At 43.1% G+C, this 21,738-nt stretch overlaps 1 protein-coding gene across 3 annotated transcripts in view; it reads left to right on the top strand.

Moving 5' to 3' along the window:
• Nucleotides 1–21,738, top strand: part of LOC134357631 (transcription factor TFIIIB component B'' homolog) — a 133,094-nt gene that overhangs the window by 68,488 nt on the left and 42,868 nt on the right. For all 3 annotated transcript variants that reach the window (XR_010020682.1, XM_063069258.1, XM_063069257.1), the window contains exons 20-25: nt 1,815–2,088; nt 2,836–3,032; nt 3,615–4,203; nt 8,668–8,851; nt 10,513–10,579; nt 18,226–18,412. Coding sequence is in view for 2 of the 3 variants with exons in the window: in XM_063069258.1 (XP_062925328.1) it covers nt 1,815–2,088; nt 2,836–3,032; nt 3,615–4,203; nt 8,668–8,851; nt 10,513–10,579; nt 18,226–18,412 (1,498 nt within the window). In the remaining variant the exon portion in view is untranslated. The remainder of the gene's footprint in view (nt 1–1,814; nt 2,089–2,835; nt 3,033–3,614; nt 4,204–8,667; nt 8,852–10,512; nt 10,580–18,225; nt 18,413–21,738) is intronic.

Raw genomic sequence — 21,738 nt, 5'->3', positions numbered from 1 at the left:
TGTGAACAGTTTTGGGCTCCTCATCTAAGAAAAGATATGTTGGCATTGGAGAGGGTTCAGAGGAGGTTCGCAAGGATGATTCTGGGAATGAAAGAGTTATCTTATGAGGAACATTTGATAGCTCTGGGTCTGTACTTGCTGGAATTTGAAGGATGAGAGGAATCTCATTGAAACTTTTCAAATGTTGAAAGGCCTGGACAGAGTAGATTCAGAGTAGAAAAGGATGTTTCCCATGGTGTGTAAGTCCTGGACAAGAGGGCAGTGCCTCAGGAGAGAGGTGCGTCCATTTAAAACAGAGATGTGGAGAAATTTCTTTAGTCAGATGGTGGTGAATTTGTGGAATTTGTTACCACAGGTAGCTGTGGATGCCAGGTCATTGGGTATATTTAAGACAGAGCTTGATAGGTTCTTGATTGGCCACGGCATCAAGGGTTACAGGGAGAAGGCTGAGCAGTGGGGACAAAAGATCAGCCATAATTGAAGGACGGAGCAGATAGGCCAAATGGCCTAATTCTTATGGACACAGGGAGTATGTAAGAACCTGACATTTGTTTTGCTCATTTATAAAATATGTTGTTAATTCAGTATCACGAAGATGGTTTGACATAGATTTGCACTTTTATATCTCAGATACAAAAATGCTCTTGTTGTGGAATGATTGGACGGGATGATTTGAGTATCTCAGAAACTGCGGACTCCTGGGATTTTCATGCTCAGTGCTCTCTGGTGCAAAAAAAACCAGTTGTAATATGTAATTATTTGAGCTATTGTCACCTTTCTCTCAACTTGAACCAGCCTGGCCATTCTCCTCTGACCTCTCTCATTAACAAGGCAACAGTGATGTACAGAAGAGTATCTCTGAACGCACAACACAAAGTTCGAAAATTCAAAGTTTGAAGTACATTTATTATCAAAATATGATGCAGTAAATAGCCCTGAGATTCGTCTTCTCATAGACAGCTATGAAAGGAAAATCATCAAACCTGCCCCCCCATGCAAAAAAACGCAAATCGTGCGAACGGTAAAAAGAGGGAAAAACACAGGTTATAAGACTGCAAACCACGAATCATCCAAAATAGTCAGTTTGGTTCAGTCGAACTGCATGTTGTTCATTAACTTCGGGCTGCAGAGGCAGTCTGCCTCAATTCAAATCGCACAAAATAGCAACAACAAAAGAACGATGAGAAACAGAAACAACATAACATGAACTACAGAGTCCAATCTACAAACTGTCGATTAAACCTTGCCCCAAGACCAAGGGTTCCAACATCATCCTCCGGTGACATCAAGCGAGACGCAGAGAGTGTCCATACGAGCGCAGGAATCTTCCTGTGGGAGCAGTGGACGTGAGGGGGAGAGAGAGAGAGAGACCATCACATGCAGTTACCTTTCTCTGGCAACACATCAAACTTCGAAGTGGACAGGCTACAGCAGCAGAAGGCCATGAAAATACAGTCAGTGGCCACTTTGGGTACATGATCTATGTGATACTGGAGTAACACACCGAGTTTATAAATGATCAAAAGATCTTTCCCTCTAAATCATGCTTTATGTGCTGATAGCTAATTTTTCTCCTAAAAAAAATCTGAACTCATTAGTGTATTTTCAAGTTCTAGTCTTAGAATATGTTTAAGTAAATATCTTGTTCTCATGAATAAATGTTCAACTGTGCAAATGATTGATAGATATAGAATATTGGGTGCTATCTGTAGTGAGTCTGTTCAGAAAAATATGTTTATAGTGTCACAAGACTCAAAATACAGAGCAGTTTCTGTTGTCTGACTAGGTTAACTCCTGTGTTGTTTTTCCTATAGAAGGGGAGAGCGGCTGTGCCGAGCTTGGTGCTGCTTTGCCAGATACTGCATTTACAGGTGTGATCTGTATGGACCAGAAGAACTTGGAGGAAGAATCTGGCCTTGCTGGTGAAGTTCCTTCCCTGCAGATCATAGTGTGTAGTACTGGAAGTGTTGGTGATAAGCCCGACAGAGCTGATGCACAGAGTGTTCCTGCAGAGAAAGAGCTGAAGGCTGAATTGGACTCACAAGAACTTCCTCTTCCAAAAGGAGAATCAGCTAAAGCTGCTTCTAGGTAATGGCTGTAGTATCACTAGGAAAGGCAAAGTAACTGTCTCCATAACTTGCTCACCCCTTTATCTTACTCTAATTCATTCATGTATGGTGCAGATAGTGTGCCACATAAACACGAAATTCTACAGATGCTGAAAATCCAGAACAACACACACAAAATGCTGGAGGAACTCAGCAGGTCAGGCCGCATCTACGGAAATGAATAAACAGTCATAGAAACATAGAAAACCTACAGCACAATACAGGCCTTTCGGCCCACAATGCTCTGCTGAACATGTACAAAGTCGATGCTTTGGACTGAGACTCTTCATTAGGACTAGAAAGGAAGGGGGCAGAAGCCAGAAGAAGGTGGTAGGGAGAGGGGATGCTATAATGTTGACTAATTGTTTTAGATTTCGTGCTTACTCTCAAAGCAAACCTGAGTTGTAATGTTGGGAACTTTGTCCTTCCAGATGCTCAGCTCTATTCCACATGCGGTGCAGTGTTTTCTTTCCTAGGTTTGAGTTTCATCAGAATTTTCTCTGTCCTCCAATCCACAAGCTTTTTTAATGCTGAAGCTGGGTACGGACAAACACCAGCTATCCTTTTGCCCATTGAAAATCGATGATTTTCTGGCATTGTTGTCCTTTACTTGAATTTCTCATTGTAAATGTGTTTTTCAAATATTTTCGGTGGTTTTATAATGCATTTCTATTAAAATAGTTTGTTTCTATTTCATACCTAAAGAATTAATTTCTTTAATTTGTAGTTCATTAGTTACTGAAGAACCTGCTGGTGCACACAACAACATAGCCAGGAGAAGGTGCAGGTTTCTGAAACCAAAACCCAATCTCAGCAATTCCTTCTCTAGAAGTGGAACAAAAAAGCCGTGTCCTACCACAGAGAGTGAAGAAATGCAAAGCTTTATAGAGCCAACTGGAGCAGCATTCTCAAAGGAAAAACATGGTATGCAAAATGGGCAGAGCCCAATGAGCAACCTTTATTGTTTACAATAAAAAATGTTATTTTTGTTGAAATAAGCTGTTAATTCATAGATTAAGTCATCAAAAGCTCTCTACGATTAATCTGTTTGAATACGACTACATATAGGTTGAATATGTGTACACAGGGCAAATATGCTGAATTATAAACTAAACTTATTTCAGAATTGTGTAGTATTGACAGTGTGGGTGACTATACTGAGAAATAATGCTAAGTGCAATCCTTTTGGAAATATCTGTTGACATTTGAAATACATTTATGATCACTTTGGAAACAAATGTGAGCTCAGTTTGCTTATAAATGTAGATTTTGTTTGAGGAACAAGGTATTCAACTCAAGAAATTCACGTTAAAGTAATTATGAGCCTGCATTTAACTTTGATGTGCCTGATATACAAACCTTTCAAGCCCTCGCAGAAATGATAAACTCACCACTTTAAGCACATTATTTTTATTTCAGGGAAATAACTCAGTACAGCTGCCACTATTTTGCTAAGAGAAAATATTAGTGCAGAGAATTACTAATTGTTGCTGCATGTGATTCTAGATAATAAAGCAGAACTGAATTGTGATGACTTGATGCCAGCTCATCTGCTAACAACAGAGAGCACTGAAGAAAATGTAAGCGTAAATCAGATGGCAGCTGATGAATCAAGTGAGATGTCTATAAGCAACCAGCAAGAAAAATGTGTGAGTGAAGATCAAGTGAGGAGATCTCGATATCCAGACCAGGAGACCAAGCTTCTAAGTGAAAGGTTAAAATTGTCAGTGTCTGATGAGCAAAGCAAATGTGTGGGAGAGGACGATGGAGTGAACAGAGAAGAGCGTCAGGACAGTGGGTCTGAGCATCTGCATGAAAGGTTAAACTTATTGATATCTGATGAGCAAGGCAGAAGTGTGGGAGAAGCAGGAGGAGTAAATAGAACTGAACATATGGAAAGTGGATCCAGGCGTCTGACTGAGAAGCTGAGTTTGGTAACAACTGACAAGAAAGACCAGTGTGTGACAGTGAGTAATACTGACCCCGTGGACAGCACGATCCACAACTGTGGCAAAGAGTTATCAACGTGTGATGAACAAGAGGAAGGTGTGGCGGGGGAAGAACAAGTGAATATGACTGTGCATCTAGGTGGAAGGTAAGGGACGAAAATTCTTGAACAATTCCTGTAGTATCTGGCTGGGTTGTTTTGGCATCTGTTTCAGAGTCTTTAAAAAACAACAGAAATGTAAGAAAATTTGTGTGTGAGATAAAATATATTTTATTTACAGACAAATGTATTAATTTACAAAATGCTGGAGGAACATAACAGGCCAGCAACACCTATTACTTCCTGCCAGTTACACCACTGGTGTTGAGGGCAGCAATAAAGGTCCTCCATCTCTGGCATAGTTCAGGGCTTCCTTCATCATGCCAGTAGCTTCCTCTCAGTTTTCACTACTGTCGGTTATGCAAGTCCCAGGTGGAGACTCAGGAATACCATCGCACACAGATGTAGAAGGATTCTTCATTACTGTTTCTCTCAGTGTTGCTAGCCCCGAGTTGAATCCCAAACCTCAGACTGGTGGACTGGTCTAGCCTCTACTCTTTGACCTGTTGGGCATGGGTGACCCTACCAAGAGCCAAAACATAAAGCCCTGACTCCAACCAGTGTAGCTCTCCCAGGTTATTAGGGCATGCAAGCCACCAAACCGTGACAAGCATGTGGTCTTCTTGGAGGAGGCAGTATCTATGGAAGTGAATAGTTGAAGTGAGGAGCTGAAGAAGAGCCTCGGCCCGAAATATCGACTATCTATTCCTTTCCATACATTTTGCCTGACCTGCTGAGTTCCTCCAACACGTTAGACAATAGACAATAGGTTCAGAAGTAGACCATTCGGCCCTTTGAGCCTGCACCGCCATTCTGAGATCATGGCTGATTATCTACTATCAATACCCGGTTCCTGCCTTGTCCCCATAACCCTTGATTCCCCTATCCATAAGATACCTATCTAGCTCCTTCTTGAAAGCATCCAGAGAATTGGCCTCCATGGCCTTCTGAGGCAGCGCGTTCCACACCTCCACAACTCTCTGGGAGAAGTTGTTCCTCCTCAACTCTGTCCTAAATGACCTACCCCTTATCCTTAAACCATGCTCTCTGGTACTGGACTCTCCCAGCATCTGGAACATATTTCCTGCCTCTATCTTGTCCAATCCCTTAATAATCTTATATGTCTCAATCAGATCCCCCCTCAATCTCCTTAATTCCAGCATGTACAAGCCCAGTCTCTCTAACCTGTCTGCGTACGACAGTCTGGACATCCCAGGAATTAACCTAGTGAACCTGCGCTGCACCTCCTCCACAGCCAGGATGTCCTTTCTTAACCCTGGAGACCAAAACTGCACACAGTACTCCAGGTGTGGTCTCACCAGGGCCCTGTACAAATGCAAAAGGATTTTCTTGCTCTTGTACTCAATTCCCTTTATAATAAAGGCCAACATGCCATTAGCCTTCTTCACTGCCTGCTGCACTTGCTCGTTTACCTTCAGAGACTGATGAACAAGTACTCCTAGATCTCTTTGTATTTCTCCCTTACCTAACTCCACACCCCTCAGATAATAATCTGCCTTCCTGTTCTTGCTCCCAAAGTGAATAACCTCACACTTATTCACATTAAGCACCATCTGCCAAGTTTCTGCCCACTCACCCAGCCTATCCAAGTCATCTTGAATTCTCCTAACATCCTCATCACATGTCACACTGCCATCCAGCTTAGTATCATCAGCAAACTTGCTGATGTTATTCACAATGCCTTCCTCTAAATCATTGACATAAATCGTAAACAGCTGTGGTCCCAATACCGAGCCCTGTGGCACCCCACTAGTCACCACCTGCCATTCCGAGAAACACCCATTCACTGCTACCCTTTGCTTTCTATCTGCCAACCAGTTTTCTATCCATGTCAGTATCCTCCCCCCAATGCCATGAACTCTGATTTTACCCACCAATCTCCTATGTGGTACCTTATCAAGTGCCTTCTGAAAGTCAAGGTACACCACATCCACTGGATCTCCCGTGTCTATCTTCCTGGTTACATCCTCGTAAAACTCCAATAGATTAGTCAAGCATGATTTGCCCTTGGTAAATCCATGCTGGCTCGGCCCAATCCTATCACTGCTATCAAGATATGCCGCTATTTCATCTTTAATAATGGACTCTAGCATCTTCCCCACTACTGATGTTAGGCTAACAGGGCGATAGTTCTCTGTTTTCTCCCTCCCTCCTTTCTTAAAAAAGTGGGATAACATTAGCCATTCGCCAATCCTCAGGAACTGATCCTGATTCTAAGGAACATTGGAAAATGATCACCAATGCATCTGCAATTTCCAGAGCCACCTCCTTTAGTACCCTAGGATGCAGACCATCTGGACCTGGGGATTTGTTAGCCTTCAGTCCCATCAGTCTACTCATCACCGTTTCCTTCCTAATGTCAATCTGTTTCAGTTCCTCTGTTACCCTATGTCCTTGGCCCATCCATACATCTGGGAGATTGCTTGTGTCTTCCCTAGTGAAGACAGATCCAAAGTACTTATTAAATTCGTCTGCCATTTCTCTGTTTCCCATAACAATTTCTCCCAATTCATTCTTCAAGGGCCCAACATTGTTCTTAACTATCTTCCTTCTCTTCACATACCTAAAAAAACTTTTGCTATCCTCCTTTATATTCCTAGCTAGCTTGCGTTCATACCTCATTTTTTCTCCCCGTATTGCCTTTTTAGTTAAGTTCTGTTGCTCCTTAAAAATTTCCCAATCATCCGTCTTCCCACTCACCTTAGCTCTGTTATACTTTTTTAATGCCATGCTATCTCTGACTTCCTTTGTCAACCACTGTGGCCACTTTCCCCCCTTTGAATCCTTCCTTCTCTGGGGGATGAACTGATTTTGCACCTTGTGCATTATTCCCAAGAATACCTGCCATTGCTGTTCCACTGTCTTTTCTGCTAGGATATCCGACCAGTCAACTTTGGCCAGCTCCTCCCTCATGGCTCCATAGTCTCCTTTGTTCAACTGCAATACTGACACTTCTGATCTGCCCTTATCCCTCTCAACTTGCAGATAAAAACTTACCATATTATGGTCACTACCTCCTAATGGCTCCTTTACTTCAAGATCACTTATCAAATCCTGTTCATTGCACAACACTAAATCCAGAATAGCCTTATCCCTGGTCGGCTCTCATACAAGCTGCTCCAAAAATGCATCCCGTAGGCACTCCACAAACTCCCTATCCTGGGGTCCAGTACCAACCTGATTTTCCCAGTTCACCTGCATGTTGAAATCCCCCATAACTACTGCGACATTTCCTTTGCCACATGCCATTGTTAACTCCCTATTCAACTTGCACCCAATATCCATGCTACTGTTTGGGGGCCTGTAGATAACACCTATTAGGGTCTTTTTGCCCTTACTGTTCCTCAGTTCTATCCACACTGACTCTACTTGTCCTGATTCTATGTCCCCCCTTGCAAGGGACTGAATCTCATTCCTCACCAACAGGGCCACCCCACCCCCTCTGCCCACCTTTCTTTCCCTTAGATAGCACGTATACCCTTGTACATTCAATTCCCAGGTCTGATACCCCTGCAGCCATGTCTCTGTTATCCCAACAACATCATAGTTACCCATTCACACCTGAGCTTCAAGCTCATCCACCTTATTTCTGACACTTTGCGCATTCAGATATAGAATTTTTAACCCATTTTTCCTCTCTCTGTTTAAATCGCTACCTATTGTGCATAACCCAGCTCCCCGAACTCTCACCGGGCTATACGCCCCTTGAATTTTGTTGTCCTTCTTAAATTTACTTATTCTTTCTGCACATTTAACTCCATCCTCCGTCAGACCATCCCTCTGCACATGTATCCTCTTTATCACTCGTTCCGCCTCACCTTTCTCTACTTCACACTTAATATTCTGGAACCATGTAGTCCCCACCTGTCCTTTATACTTCATCTCACTATCCTCTCTCACATTCTGGATCCCTGCCCCCTGCAAATTTAGTTTAAACCCCCCCAAGCAGCACTAGCAAACTTTCCTGCAAGAATGTTAGTACCCCTCCAGTTCAGGTGTAAACGGTCCTGTTGGAACAGATCCCACCTTCCCTGGAACAAAGCTCAATTATCTAAAAACCTGAAGCCCTCCCTCCTGCACCATCCTCTCAGCCACGTATTGATCTGTATAATCCTTCTGTTCCACGCCTCACTCGCACGTGGCACAAGTAGCAATCCTGAGATTGTTACCCTGGAGGTCCTGCCCTTCAGCTTCGCACCTAACTCCCTGAACTCACTGCGCAGGACCCCCTCACTCTTCCTACCGACTCCCTCTTCCTACCCACTCCTAATGGCTCCTTTACTTCAAGATCACTTATCAAATCCTGTTCATTGCACAACACTAAATCCAGAATAGCCTTATCCCTGGTCGGCTCTCGTACAAGCTGCTCCAAAAATGTGTGTGTTGCTCTAGATTCCCAGCATCTGCAGAATCTCTTGTGTTTAAAATATATTAATATTGTGTGTGTGTGTGTGTGTGTGTGTGTGTGTGTGATGTCAAACCTGTCTTTAGGATGTCTCCAGCACATAATCAACCAGACATGAGAGTTGGAAGTCAGGATGTTGAACAAGGGATTTCTTCAGACACAAACTGCGCACAGTCTGCATTGACGTTTTGTCGTATTGCTGATCCAACACTGTCCATGGAGGCTACAGAAACAACTGCACAGGTTTTGTGCTCTGGTTACTCCCCAAAGGTGAGCAGTATTACCAGGCTGCCCCAGCACTTCCTTAGGTTCTGCTGATTGTTCACACGTTTCACAGTACATGTGATAAACAAATTGGAATTTTGACAAGGAAATTCGGGTAGATCTTATTAAATAGTAATTTTGCTATGTATTCCAATGTAAAATTGCCAATAAAATCCTTTGTTGTTCGTACCATTTAATAAATTATGCTATTTTGTAAAAAGGCAGATGGGGTAATTTTTAAGAAAGGATTCAGGAAAGAGTCTTTGAGGAGCTGTAGAAAATTCAGTTTAAGCCCGGCTTTTGGATGGGAGAATGAAGATTACTGAACAAGCAAATGCTTGGTGAGAATGGAAATGCATGCACTCCAGTTCTAGTGGAGAGGAATCTGCCGAGTACAGTCGGCCCTCCTTATCCGCGAGTTCCATGCGCGAATTAACCAACCGCGAATCGAGAAAACCCACAAGTGCTCTTCCAGCACTTGTTGTTCGAACATGTACAGACTTTTTTTCTTGTCATTATTCCCTAAACAATACAGTATAACAACTATTTTACTTAGCATTTACACTGTATTGGGTATTATAAGTAATCTAGAGATGATTTAAAGTATATGGGAGGATGTGCGTAGATTATCGTGGATCGGGATCGGAAAAAAACTGGAAGTTCTCTTACTAAGTTAGTCGAACATTTGTCTTAGTATATAGTTTATATTTTACCTTTCTATGCGTATAAAACACTTAAGAAACGCATGTTTCAGCGCCGGGCTCGGGAACTGAAATTCCCGAGTTCCATCCAGTGACAGGCCGCTCTCCATCTGTGCCGGGTTGATGTGGAGGATCAAAAACCAAAAACCCAATAATTAAACCACTGCGTTGCTTAGTAATAATTGTAGCTTTCATTGGGGCAGGGCTTTTCTCACTTTATCCTTTAAAATTGTTCCAATCGTTGACCGACTGTAAACTAACACTTTTCCAATTGACCGATGGCATTTCACCTCTTTCCAATCGCTTTATTATTTCCATTTTATTTTAAATCACAATCGCGATTATTTTCGTGAACAGAAACACTGCGGATTCAGAGCTCCGCCACCGGGTCCTGATGTCCACTGCACTGAAAGGTTAAATAAGGTCCGGGGTTCTGCTGGGTCCTAAGGTCCACCTCATTTGGACAGGTTGAATAAGGGATTTGAGCACCTGCGTTTTTTGGTATCCGTGAGGGGTCCCGGAACCAATCCCTCACGGATAAGGAGGGCCGACTGTAATTCTCCTAACTATTCGGTAACATACTCGTAACATTTTAGGAACAACTTCTTCCCCTCTGCCATCAGATTTCTGAATGCACAGTGGACCCATGAACACTATTTCTTTATTTCTGCTCTTTTTTTGCACTACTTATTTAATTTTTAAGATATATGTTCCTTGTTGTAATTTTTCATATATTGCGCAGTACTGTTGAAGATTCTGTGGATCTGATTGAAAATCCCCTCGCTGTGGATCTTTGCTTTAACCTGGAGCAGATGGTGCTTGGACTAAACAGCTTTCCTTCTACCAATTCATGCAATTCCCAAAGAAGATAGGGAATTTGTTCTTTGTAATTAGTGCAGGTCTCAAAGAGTTACAAATGAATTATTTTGTTTATTAAAAGTTTGTATTAAAATATGATTTTTATAGATTGACGTCCAAGAATGTCAAAGTGTGGAACATCAAGAAGCACTGAACATTTCAGAAGGAAACTTGGGTATGTATGATACAAGCTGCATAAACTGATTTTTTTTACCCTCCAACCTTTTGTACAGAATACAGAACAGGTATTTGATTGAGTAGTAACGGGGATGAGGAGCCCCGTAGTTAATGCCAGAGCAGTTAATGGAGAGGTTGTGGAGGCAGATGTTTTTAAGACCTCAGACAAAGTTAAGAATCAAAAGGTTGAGCATGGTGCAACTAGTGTCCTGAGCTGATTATATTTCAATGCAGGAAGTATCGTAGGAAAGGCGGATAATAGTGCTGAAGACGAGGTAGCTGGTTTACAACAGAGACCATGTGTAGTGAGGAGGGGCTGCTGATAGGGCAAAATTGCTGTCAATAGGATGAGTTGCAACGTAAAAAGTGGACAAAATCGAAAAGGGTGAATACAGGACTGAAGGTGTATTTGAATGTGCGCAGTATACGGAATCAAATTAAAAGACTAGGAGAGAGGAGGTTAGTTCACAACAGGGGGATGGGAACAAGTGCAGAGAGACAAAGGGGCGTAAAATGAGGGTAGAAGCAAAAAGTAGTAAGGTGAAAAGTAAAAGTGGGAGGCTGGCAAATCCAGGGCAAAAATCAAAAAGGGCCACTTTTCAACATAATTGTGTAAGGGCCAAGAGTGTTGTAAAAGTGAGCCTGAAGGCTTTATGTGTCAATGCAAGGAGCATTCGTAACAAGGTGGATGAATTAAAAGTGCAGATTGTTATTAATGAATATGATAAAGTTGGGATCACAGAGACATGGCTCCAGGGTGACCAAGGATGGGAGCTCAACATTCAGGGATATTCAATATTCAGGAGGGATAGACATGAAACAAAAGGAGGTGGGGTAGCATTGCTTGTTAGAGAGGAGATTAATGCAATAGAAAGGAAGGACATTAGCCGTGAGGATGTGGAATCGATATGGGTAGAGCTGCATAACGCTAAGGGGCTGGTGGGAGTTGTGTACAGGCCACCTAACAGTAGTAGTGAGGTTGGGGATGGTCTTAAACAGGAAATTAGAAATGTGTGCAATAAAGGAACAGCAGTTATAATGGGTGACTTCAATCTACATATAGATTCGGTGAACCAAGTTGGTAAGGGTGCTGAGGAAGAGGATTTCTTGGAATGTATGCAGGATGGTTTTTTGAACCAACATGTCGAAGAACCAACTAGAGAGTAGGCTATTCTAGACTGGGTATTGAGCAATGAGGAAGGGTTAATTAGCAATCTTGTCGTGAGAGGCCCCTTGGGTAGGAGTGACCATAATATGGTGGAATTTTTCATTAAGACGGAGAGTGACATAGTTAATTCAGGAACAAAGGTTCTGAACTTAAAGAAGGGTAACTTTGAAGGTATGAGACATGAATTAGCTAAGATAAACTGGCAAATGACACTTAAAGGATTGACGATGGATATGCAATGGCAAACATTTAAAGATCGCATGGATGAACTACAACAATTGTTCATCCCAGTTTGGCAGAAGAATAAATCAGGGAAGGTAGTGCACCCGTGGCTGACAAGGGAAATTAGGGATAGTATCAATTCCAAAGAAGAAGCATACAAATTAGCCAGAAAAAGTGGCTCACCTGAGGACTGGGAGAAATTCAGAGTCCAGCAGAGGAGGACAGAGGGCTTCATTAGGAAAGGGAAAAAAGATTATGAGAGAAAACTGGCAGGGAACATAAAAACCGACTGTAAAAGCTTTTATAGATATGTGAAAAGAAAAAGATTGGTTAAGACAAATGTAGGTCCCTTACAGACAGAAACAGGTGAATTGATTATGGGGAACAAGGACATGGCAGACCAATTGAATAACTACTTTGGTTCTGTCTTCACTAAGGAGGACGTAAATAATCTTCCAGAAATAGTAGGGGACAGAGGGTCCAGTGAGATGGAGGAACTGAGGGAAATACATGTTAGTAGGGAAGTGGTGTTGGGTAAATTGAAGGGATTAAAGGCAGATAAATCCCCAGGGCCAGATGGTCTGCCTCCCGGAGTGCTTAAGGAAGTAGCCCAAGAAATAGTGGATGCATTAGTGACAATTTTTCAAAACTCTTTAGATTCTGGAGTAGTTCCTGAGGATTGGAGGGTGGCTAATGTAACCCCACTTTTTAAAAACGGAGGGAGAGAGAAACCGGGGAATTCTAGACCGGTTAGCCTAACATCGGTGGTGGGGAAAATGCTCGAGTCAGTTATCAAAGACGTGATAACAGCACATTTGGAAAGTGGTGAAATCATCGGACAAAGTCAGCATGGATTTGTGAAAGGAAAATCATGTCTGACAAATCTCATAGAATTTTTTGAGGATGTAACTAGTAGAGTGGATAGGGGAGAACCAGTGGATGTGGTATATTTGGATTTTCAAAAGGCTTTTGACAAGGTCTCATACAGGAGATTAGTGTGCAAACTTAAAGCACACGGTATTGGGGGTAAGGTATTGATGTGGATAGAGAATTGGTTGGCAGACAGGAAGCAAAGAGTGGGAATAAATGGGACCTTTTCAGAATGGCAGGCAGTGACTAGAGGGGTACCGCAAGGCTCAGTGCTGGGACCCCAGTTGTTTACAATATATATTAATGACTTAGGTGAGGGAATTAAATGCAGCATCTCCAAGTTTGCAGATGACACGAAGCTGGGCGGCAGTGTTAGCTGTGAGGAGGATCCTAAGAGGATGCAGGGTGACTTGGATAGGTTAGGTGAGTGGGCAAATTCATGGCAGATGCAATTTAATGTGGATAAATGTGAGGTTATCCACTTTGGTGGCAAAAATAGGAAAACAGATTATTATCTGAATGGTGACCTATTTGGAAAAGGGGAGGTGCCACGAGACCTGGGTGTCATTATACACCAGTCATTGAAAGTGGGCATGCAGGTACAGCAGGCGGTGAAAAAGGCGAATGGTATGCTGGCATTCATAGCAAGAGGATTCGAGTACAGGAGCGGGGAGGTACTACTGCAGTTGTACAAGGCCTTGGTGAGACCACACCTGGAGTATTGTGTGCAGTTTTGGTCCCCTAATCTGAGGAAAGACATCCTTGCCATAGAGGGAGTACAAAGAAGGTTCACCAGATTGATTCCTGGGATGGCAGGACTTCCATATGATGAAAGACTGGATCGACTAGGCTTATACTCGTTGGAATTTAGAAGATTGAGGGGGGGATCTTATTGAAACGTATAAAATCCTAAAGGGATTGGACAGGCTAGATGCAGGAAGATTGTTCCCGATGTTGGGGAAGTCCAGAACGAGGGGTCACAGTTTGAGGATAAAGGGGAAGCCTTTTAGGACCGAGATTAGGGAAAACTTCTTCACACAGAGGGTGGTGAATCTGTGGAATTTTCTGCCACAGGAAACAGTTGAGGCCAGTTCATTGGCTATATTTAAGAGGGAGTTAGATATGGCCCTTGGGGCTAAAGGGATCAGGGGGTATGGAGGGAAGGCTGGGGCAGTGTTCTGAGTTGGATGATCAGCCATGATCATACTGAATGGCGGTGCAGGCTCGAAGGGCTGAATGGCCTACTTCTGCAGCTATTTTCTATGTTTCTATAAAGTAGAGGAACTTGCAGCACAGGTGCAGATTGGCAGGCGTGATGTTGTAGGCATCACTGAATCATGGCTGAAAGAAGGTTATAGCTGGAAGCTTAATGTCCAGGGATACACATAGTATCGAAAGGACTCGCAAGATGTCAGAATTGGTGGTGTTGCTCTGATAGGGAAAAAAAAATGAAAACATAAAAACCAAAGAGAGCAAGTATTCGTGGGAAGTTAGAGGATTGGGAAGCTTTTAAAAGCCAACAGAAGGCAACTAAAAAACTCATTAAGAAGGTAAAGGTGAAATACAAAAGTAAGCTAGCCAATAATATTAAAGAAGATACTAAAAGTTTCTTCAGATACACGAAGTGTAAGAGAGAGGTGAGAGAGGATATCGGAGCATTGTAAAATGATGCTGGAGAGGTAGTAATGAGGGGCAATGAAAATTGCAAATGTCACTCCACTCTTCAAGAAGGGAAAGAGGCAGAAGAAAGGAAACTATAAGCCAGTTAGTCTGACTTCAGTGGTTAGGAAGGTGTTGGTGTCGATTATTAAGGATGAAGTCTTAGGGTACTGGGAGGCATGTGATTATATAGGCTATAGTCAGCATGGTTTCCTCAAGGGAAAATCTTGCCTGACTAATCTGTTGGAATTCTTTGAAGAAATAACATGCAGGATAGATAAAGGAGAATTGGTTGATGTTGTGTACTTGGATTTTCAGAAGGCCTTTGACAAATGCCACTCATGAAGCCGCCTAACAAGCTATGAGCCTGTGGTATTACAGGAAAGATTCTAGCATGGATAAAGCAATGGCTGATTGGCAGGAGGCAAAGAATAGGAATAAAAGGATCCTTTTCTGGGTGATTGGATGATGAAATTGATGGCTTTGTTGCAAAGTTTGCAAACGATCTGAAGATAGGTGGAAGGGCATGTAATTTTGAGGAAGTAGAGAGGCTACAGGAGGACTTAGATTAGGAGAATAGGCAAAGAAATGGCAGATAGAATGCAGTGTCAGGAAGTGTATGGTCATGCACTTTGGTAGAAGAAATGAAAGGGTTGAATATTTTCTAAATGGAGAGAAAACACAAAAAAACTGAGGTGCAAAGGTACTTGGGAGTCCTTATATAGGTGCTGGGAAGTAGGTACTGAGGAGATGTCAGGGATAAGTTTTTTTTTACGCAGAGTGGTGAGTGCATGGGATGGGCTGCCGTCGACGGTGATGGAGGTGGATACGATAGAGTCTTTTAAGAGACTCCTGGATACGTACATGAAGCCTAGAAAAATAGAGGGCTATGGGTAACCCTAGGTAATTTCTAAAGTAAGTACATGTTTGGCACAGCATTGGGTGGCTGAAGGGCCTGTAGGCTTTTTATGTTTCAATTAATTTGTAGGTTGCATCTGCGGTGAGGAAGAATTCATTTCAAGAGGACTAGAATATAAAAGCAAGGATGTAATGTTGAGGCTTTATAAAGCACTGGTGAGGCCTCACTTGGAGTATTGTGAGCAATTTTGGGCCCCTTATCATGGAAAGGATGTGCTGAAGCTGGACAGGGTTCAAAGGAGGTTCATGAAAATGATTCCAGGATTGAATGGCTTGTCCTATGAAAAATGTTTGATGTCTGGCCCTGTATTTATGGGAAGTCAGAAGAATGAGGGGTGGCCTCATTGAAATCTATCAAAGCGTGAAAGGCCTTGATAGAGTGGATGTGGAGAAGATGCTTCGTATGGTCGGGGAGTCTAAGACTAGAGGGCACAGCCTTAGAATAGAGGGGTGTCCTTTTAGAACGGGAGTGAAGAGGAATTTCTTTTCCCAGAGAGTGGTGATTCTGTGGTATTCTTTGCCACAGGCAGCTGTGGAGGCTGTCTTTGTATATTTAAGGCAGAGGCCAATACATTCTTGATTGGTCAGTGCAAGAAGGGATGTGGGGTGAAGGCAGGAGGCTGGGGCTGAGAAGAAAATTGGATCAACCACGGTGAAATGGCAGAGCAGACTCGATAGACCAAGTGGCCTAATTCTGCTCCTATATCTTATGGTTCATGATTTTAGTTTATAAAAAAAAACAAGTTCGCAGGATAGAGACACAGTGGTCACTGCTGGTACTGGCTGCCTGTCCCTAGCTGCCCTGAGAAGGAGATGCAATGCTCGGGTTTCTGGATTAGGTCTCTACAGAGGGAAGCTCTCATCACATCTGTGTCCAGTTAGTCTCACTTGTATCCTGATGAAGGAAAATGAGTTTACTTGAGTTGTAGGGAAAGTTGAAAGTATTAGGGCTTTATTCACTGGAGTGCAGGAGAATGAAGGTAGCTTTGATTGAGGTATACAACATTCATGAAGAGTGAAGATGGGGTAAATGCAAGCAGGCTTTTTTCACTGCTTCCTTCGTGAATCCAAATGTAATTTCATTACGTCGCACACCACTGCAAGACCTGTGTTCGAGCTGGCAGTATTCCAACAGGCAAGGGAATAGGATTCTGGTAACAATGGATAAGAAATGGTAGATGTTTAAATAGGGATGAGGTCTGATTTGCTCCATGAACTGGCAACTACTGACTTTCTAAGTGGTTGAACTCAGAGTTAGAAAGGACTGTCAACACAGGCATCCTGTCTGTACAATTATCGTAAGGGATACAATTATTGGAAGGATGTGGAGGCTTTACAAAGGGTGTCGAGGCTTTACAAAGGGTGTAGAAGAGGCCATGATCACCCAGCGTCAGCTGCAGTGGCTGGGGCACGTGATAAGGATGCCCCCATGTCGGCTACCCCGCAGAGTATTATACGGCCAGCTACATCATGGTCGACGCTCAGCTGGAGGGCCGAAGAAGTGCTATGAGGATCAGATGAAGAATGGTTTATGGAAGTGCAAGATCAGACCGAAGGACCTGGAGGATGTTGCTGCTGACTGTACCACTTGGCGACAGCTGTGTAGGGATGGGGTTCATATTCCGAAGATGGACAGAACAACCAGAAGAGAGCCAGGAGAAATGCAGCCATGGTTGCCACCACTACCACATATACATGTCCCACCTGCAATAGAGCTTGTGGGTCCAGGATAGGACTGTGTAGTCATCAAAGATCTCACCGTTAAAGGAGTGGACGTTGTCATCAGATTTCGATGGACAACTGAAGAGAAAGAGGAGAAGAGAAGAGGTTTATCAGGATACTGCCTGGATTAGAGGGCGCGTGCTATAACAAGAGGTTGGATAAACTTCGGTTGTTTTCTCTGGAGTAGTGGAGGTTGAGGGGAGATCTGATTATAAGACTATGAGAAGCATAGATTGAGTAGGCAGATAAGTATCTTTTTTCCCCAACGTTGAAATGTCTAATATCAGAGCGTATGAATTTAAGGTGAGGGGGTAATTTCAAAGGAGATGCGAGAGGCAAGTTTTTTTACACAAAGAGTGGTGAGTGTGTGGAGTGCGCTGTCTCAGATGTTAGAGGCAGATACATTAGGGACTTTTAAGAGAAGTTCAGATAGGCATAGAAATGTGAGGAAAATGGAAGAATACAGACATGTATATAATGTAGGCAGAAGGGATTAGTTTAGTTGGCCATTTGATAATTAATATATTTGGTTCAGCACAACATTGTGGGCTGAAGGGCCTGTACCTGCACTGTCCTGTTCTATGTGCTAATTACGTATGGCTGAAATCAGGATGGTTTCAACCACAAACAATGGTGTAATTAGTACATTTCAGGTTTCCTTACTGTAATCATCAAATATAGAACAGTGCAGCACAGTACAGGCTCTTTGGCCCACAATGTTTTGATGATCTATATAAACCTATTCCATAATCAATGTAACCCTTCCTTCTTGCACATTTTTCCTACATCCGTGTGCCTATCTAAGAGTTTCTTAAATGTCCCTAATGTATCTGCCTCTATCAACACCCTTGGCAGTGTGTTCCACACACCCAGCACTCTGTTTAAAGAAAAACGTACCTCTGACATCTTTCCGAAACTTTTGTCCAATCACCTTAAATGTAACTGATTGTAAATGGTAGATTGTGAGCAGTTATTTAGTTCTATAGGTTTGCCTGGCTAATGTATGTGTTGCAGTCCATTTTCCAGACAATTGTATGGCATCAGTTTGAGTTAAATTAATTCTTGGTGGTTATGTTTTATTTTAGAGAACTTAATGACAGTGGAAAGCCCAAAAGAGGAGACGATCATATTAACCTTGTTTGAGATCCCAGCCTCCTCTTTAACTGGATACAGTGAGTCCTCTGCTTCCTACATGCCTATTTCAGAAAATAGCCTCGGTTTCACTGCATCGAATCCACCTCTATTGGCTGAAGGTACAGAAATCACTGCAAGGTAAACCCTGTTTTTCTACATTTTCGCTTTGAAACACAACTATAGCAGAAATACATTTAATGCAAAATTGACAATATTTTGATCTCTCTGCAATAAAAGCACGAAAAATATATTGATGGGTTTACTTATGTACTACTTATTGGTGCCCGAGTGAGAAAGTGACCAGAGCAGATTAATGTTAAGACTCCTGCTCAGTTACTTCTCCAAAACCCAGAGGAAATGTACAAGATTCAGAGTGTGGGAAAAGAACATCTACACTACTAATTGTTTTATAAAATTAGTTATAAATGATTTGTCATAGTTATACTTTATACCTTATTGTCACCAATCAATTGATACTAGAACATACAATCATCACAGCGATATTTGTTTCTGCGCTTCGCGCTCCCTGGACTACAAATTAATAGTATATATTAAAAATTTAAATTATAAATTATAAATAGAAAATGGAAAGTAAGGTAGTGCAAAAAAACCGAGAGGCAGGTCCGGATATTTGGAGGGTACTGCCCAGATCTGGGTCAGGATCCGTTCAGCAGTCTTACCACAGTTGGAAAGAAGCTGTTCCCAAATCTGGCTGTACGAGTCTTCAAGCTCCTGAGCCTTCTCCCGGAGGGAAGAGGGAGGATAAGTGTGTTGGCTGGGTGGGTCATGTCCTCGATTACCCTGGCAACACTGTTCCGAAAGCATGCGGTGTAAATTGAGTCCAAGGCCGTGTTCCGATCTTCTGCAGCTTCTTCCGGTCTTGGACAGGACAACTTCCATAACAGGTTATGATGCACCCTAGAAGAATGCTTTCTACAGTGCATCTATAAAAATTAGTGAGGGTTTTAGGGGACAGGCCAAATTTCTTTAGTTTTCTCAGGAAGTAAAGGCGCTGGTGGGCCTTCTTGGCAGTGGACTCTGCTTGGTTGGTTCAAATCAGGTCATTTGTGATATTGACCCCGAGGAACTTAAAGCTTTTGACCTGTTCCACTTGCGCACCACCGATGTAAATTGGGTCGTGCAGTCCACTACTCCTTCTGAAGTCAACAACCAATTCCTTCATCTTGTTGATGTTGAGGGATAGGTTATTGTCTTCGCACCATGCCACCAGGTTCTTAATTTCCTCTCTGTACTCAAACTCATCATTACCCGAGATATGGCCTACAATTGTTGTGTCATCAGCAAACTTATATATTGAGTTCGATGGAAACTTGGCTTCACAATCATGGGTGTACAGTGAGTACAGCAGGGTGCTGAGTACACAGCCTTGTGGGGCACCGGTGCTCAGAGTGATTGTAGGGGAGAGCTTGTCCCTTATTTTTACAGCCTGGGTCCTGTCTGTGAGGAAGTTGAAGATCCAGCTGCAGATCTGAGTGCTAAGGCCCAGGTTCCGGAGCTTAGGAATCAGTTTATTTGGCATGATTGTATTAAAGGCAAAGCTGTAGTCAATGAAAAGGAGCCTTACGTAGGCATCTTTATTCTCCAGGTGTTCTAAGGAGGAATGTAGGGCCAGAGAGATGGCATCTGCCATTGACCGGTAGGCTGTGGTTGATGTGTGCCATAACCAATCTCTCGAAGCAGTTCATAGCAATTGATGTCAGAACCATGGGTCGATAGTCATTCAGGCATGCCACCTTGCTCTTCTTCGGCACCGGGATTATCGTTGCCTTCTTAAAACACGAGGGGATCTTAGACTGAAGGAAGGAGCAGTTGAAGATGTCAGCAAACACTCCATCTAGCTCACTTGCACAGGCCCGGAGAACCTGTCCCGGGATGCCATCTGGGCCCATCGCCTTCCTTGGATTTATCTTCAGAAAGGCCCTTCTAACGTCCTCCTTGGTGACGATGAATCTCAATGCCACCAGGTCCAGTTCATCCGGAGGGAGCGGGACGCTCCTCTTCTGTTTGAATCTTGCGTAGAATACGTTAAGTTCATCAGGAAGAGAAGCCCCACAGTTATTGATATTCCCAGCCTTTTCTCTGTGCCCAGTGATCTCATTTAGACCCTGCCATAGTCTACTGGCATCCCTTTGGTTAGCCTGGGCTTCCAACTTGGCTCGATATTGCCTCTTGGAGCCCCTAATGGCTTTCCAGAGTTCATGCCTGGATTCTGTGTAGCGACTGATATCCCCGGACCTAAAAGCCGCAGCTCTAGCCTTTAAAAGGGACTTGACCTCATAATTCATCCAAGGTTTCCGGTTAGGGAATACCCGGATCATCTTGCGAGATACACAGTCCTCTGTGCATTTCCAAATAAAGTCTGTGACAGCTGAGGCATACTCATCGAGGTTAGCTGCCAAGTCCTTGAATACTAACCAGTCCACAGATTCAAAGCAGTCATGGAGGACCTCATCCGTTTCCTCCGTCCAACGCGACACTACTTTTGACACCGTGACCTCCCACTTCAGTTTCTGTTTGTAAGCTGGGAGGAGGAGTACGGCCTGATGGTCCGATTTTCCGAAGTGAGGTCGTGGGACGTAACGGTAGGCATCCTTGACTGCTCTGTAGCAGTGGTCAAGTATATTCGGGCCTCTAGTGGGGCAGGAGACATTTTGGTATAACTTTGTCAGCGCCTTTCTGAGATTGGCCTGGTTAAAGTCCCCAGCTGTAATGAGCAAAGCCTTCGGATACCTGGTCTCAAGTTCACTGATGTTGGCATACAGTATGTTCAGAGCACACTCCATGTCCGCCTGGGGGTGGGGGTGGGGGAAATGTAGACCGCTGTCAGTACGTCCGAGGTGAGTTCCCATGGCAGATAGTAGGGACGACACTTCACCGACAGGTGTTCCAGGTCCGGGCTGCAGGAGCTTGTCAGTGCCACTGTGTCCGAGCACCACGCAGTGTTGATCAGTAGGCAGTTAATGAGGGATTGATACTGATTTTATTGACTTATCATCTTTGAAGTAAATGAGATATACACATTTGCTGCTAGATTGATTCCAGATATGTATTTACAGATACTGAGAAAAATTTTGATTAGGTAAGTAGTTTAGATTTGTTTCCTTTATTATTTGAAGGAAGTGCACTGGGAAGGCTTTTTGTTACAGGGTGTAGGGACATGTGTAAAGCTATTTTGTTCAGTATGACTGGGCAATTATATTTTCTTTACAATTGTAAGTTTCAGTAGAACAATAAACATTTTGCAGTACCAACCTGGAATTGGTTTATTATTGTCACATGTACCGAGACAGCGAGTAACTTGTTTTTCATAGTGTTCATGCAGACCAAATCACTGCAAAGTACATTGAGAATGCAGAATGCAAAATGCCGGAGAAACTCAGCAGGTCAGGCAGCGTCTACGGAGAGGAGTAAACAGTCAGAATGAGAATCACTTCATTGCCAGT

This window comes from Mobula hypostoma, chromosome 16, assembly GCF_963921235.1.
Source record: "Mobula hypostoma chromosome 16, sMobHyp1.1, whole genome shotgun sequence".
NCBI classification, from domain to species: domain Eukaryota; kingdom Metazoa; phylum Chordata; class Chondrichthyes; order Myliobatiformes; family Myliobatidae; genus Mobula; species Mobula hypostoma.
This window is presented reverse-complemented; position numbering and strand designations above follow the sequence as displayed.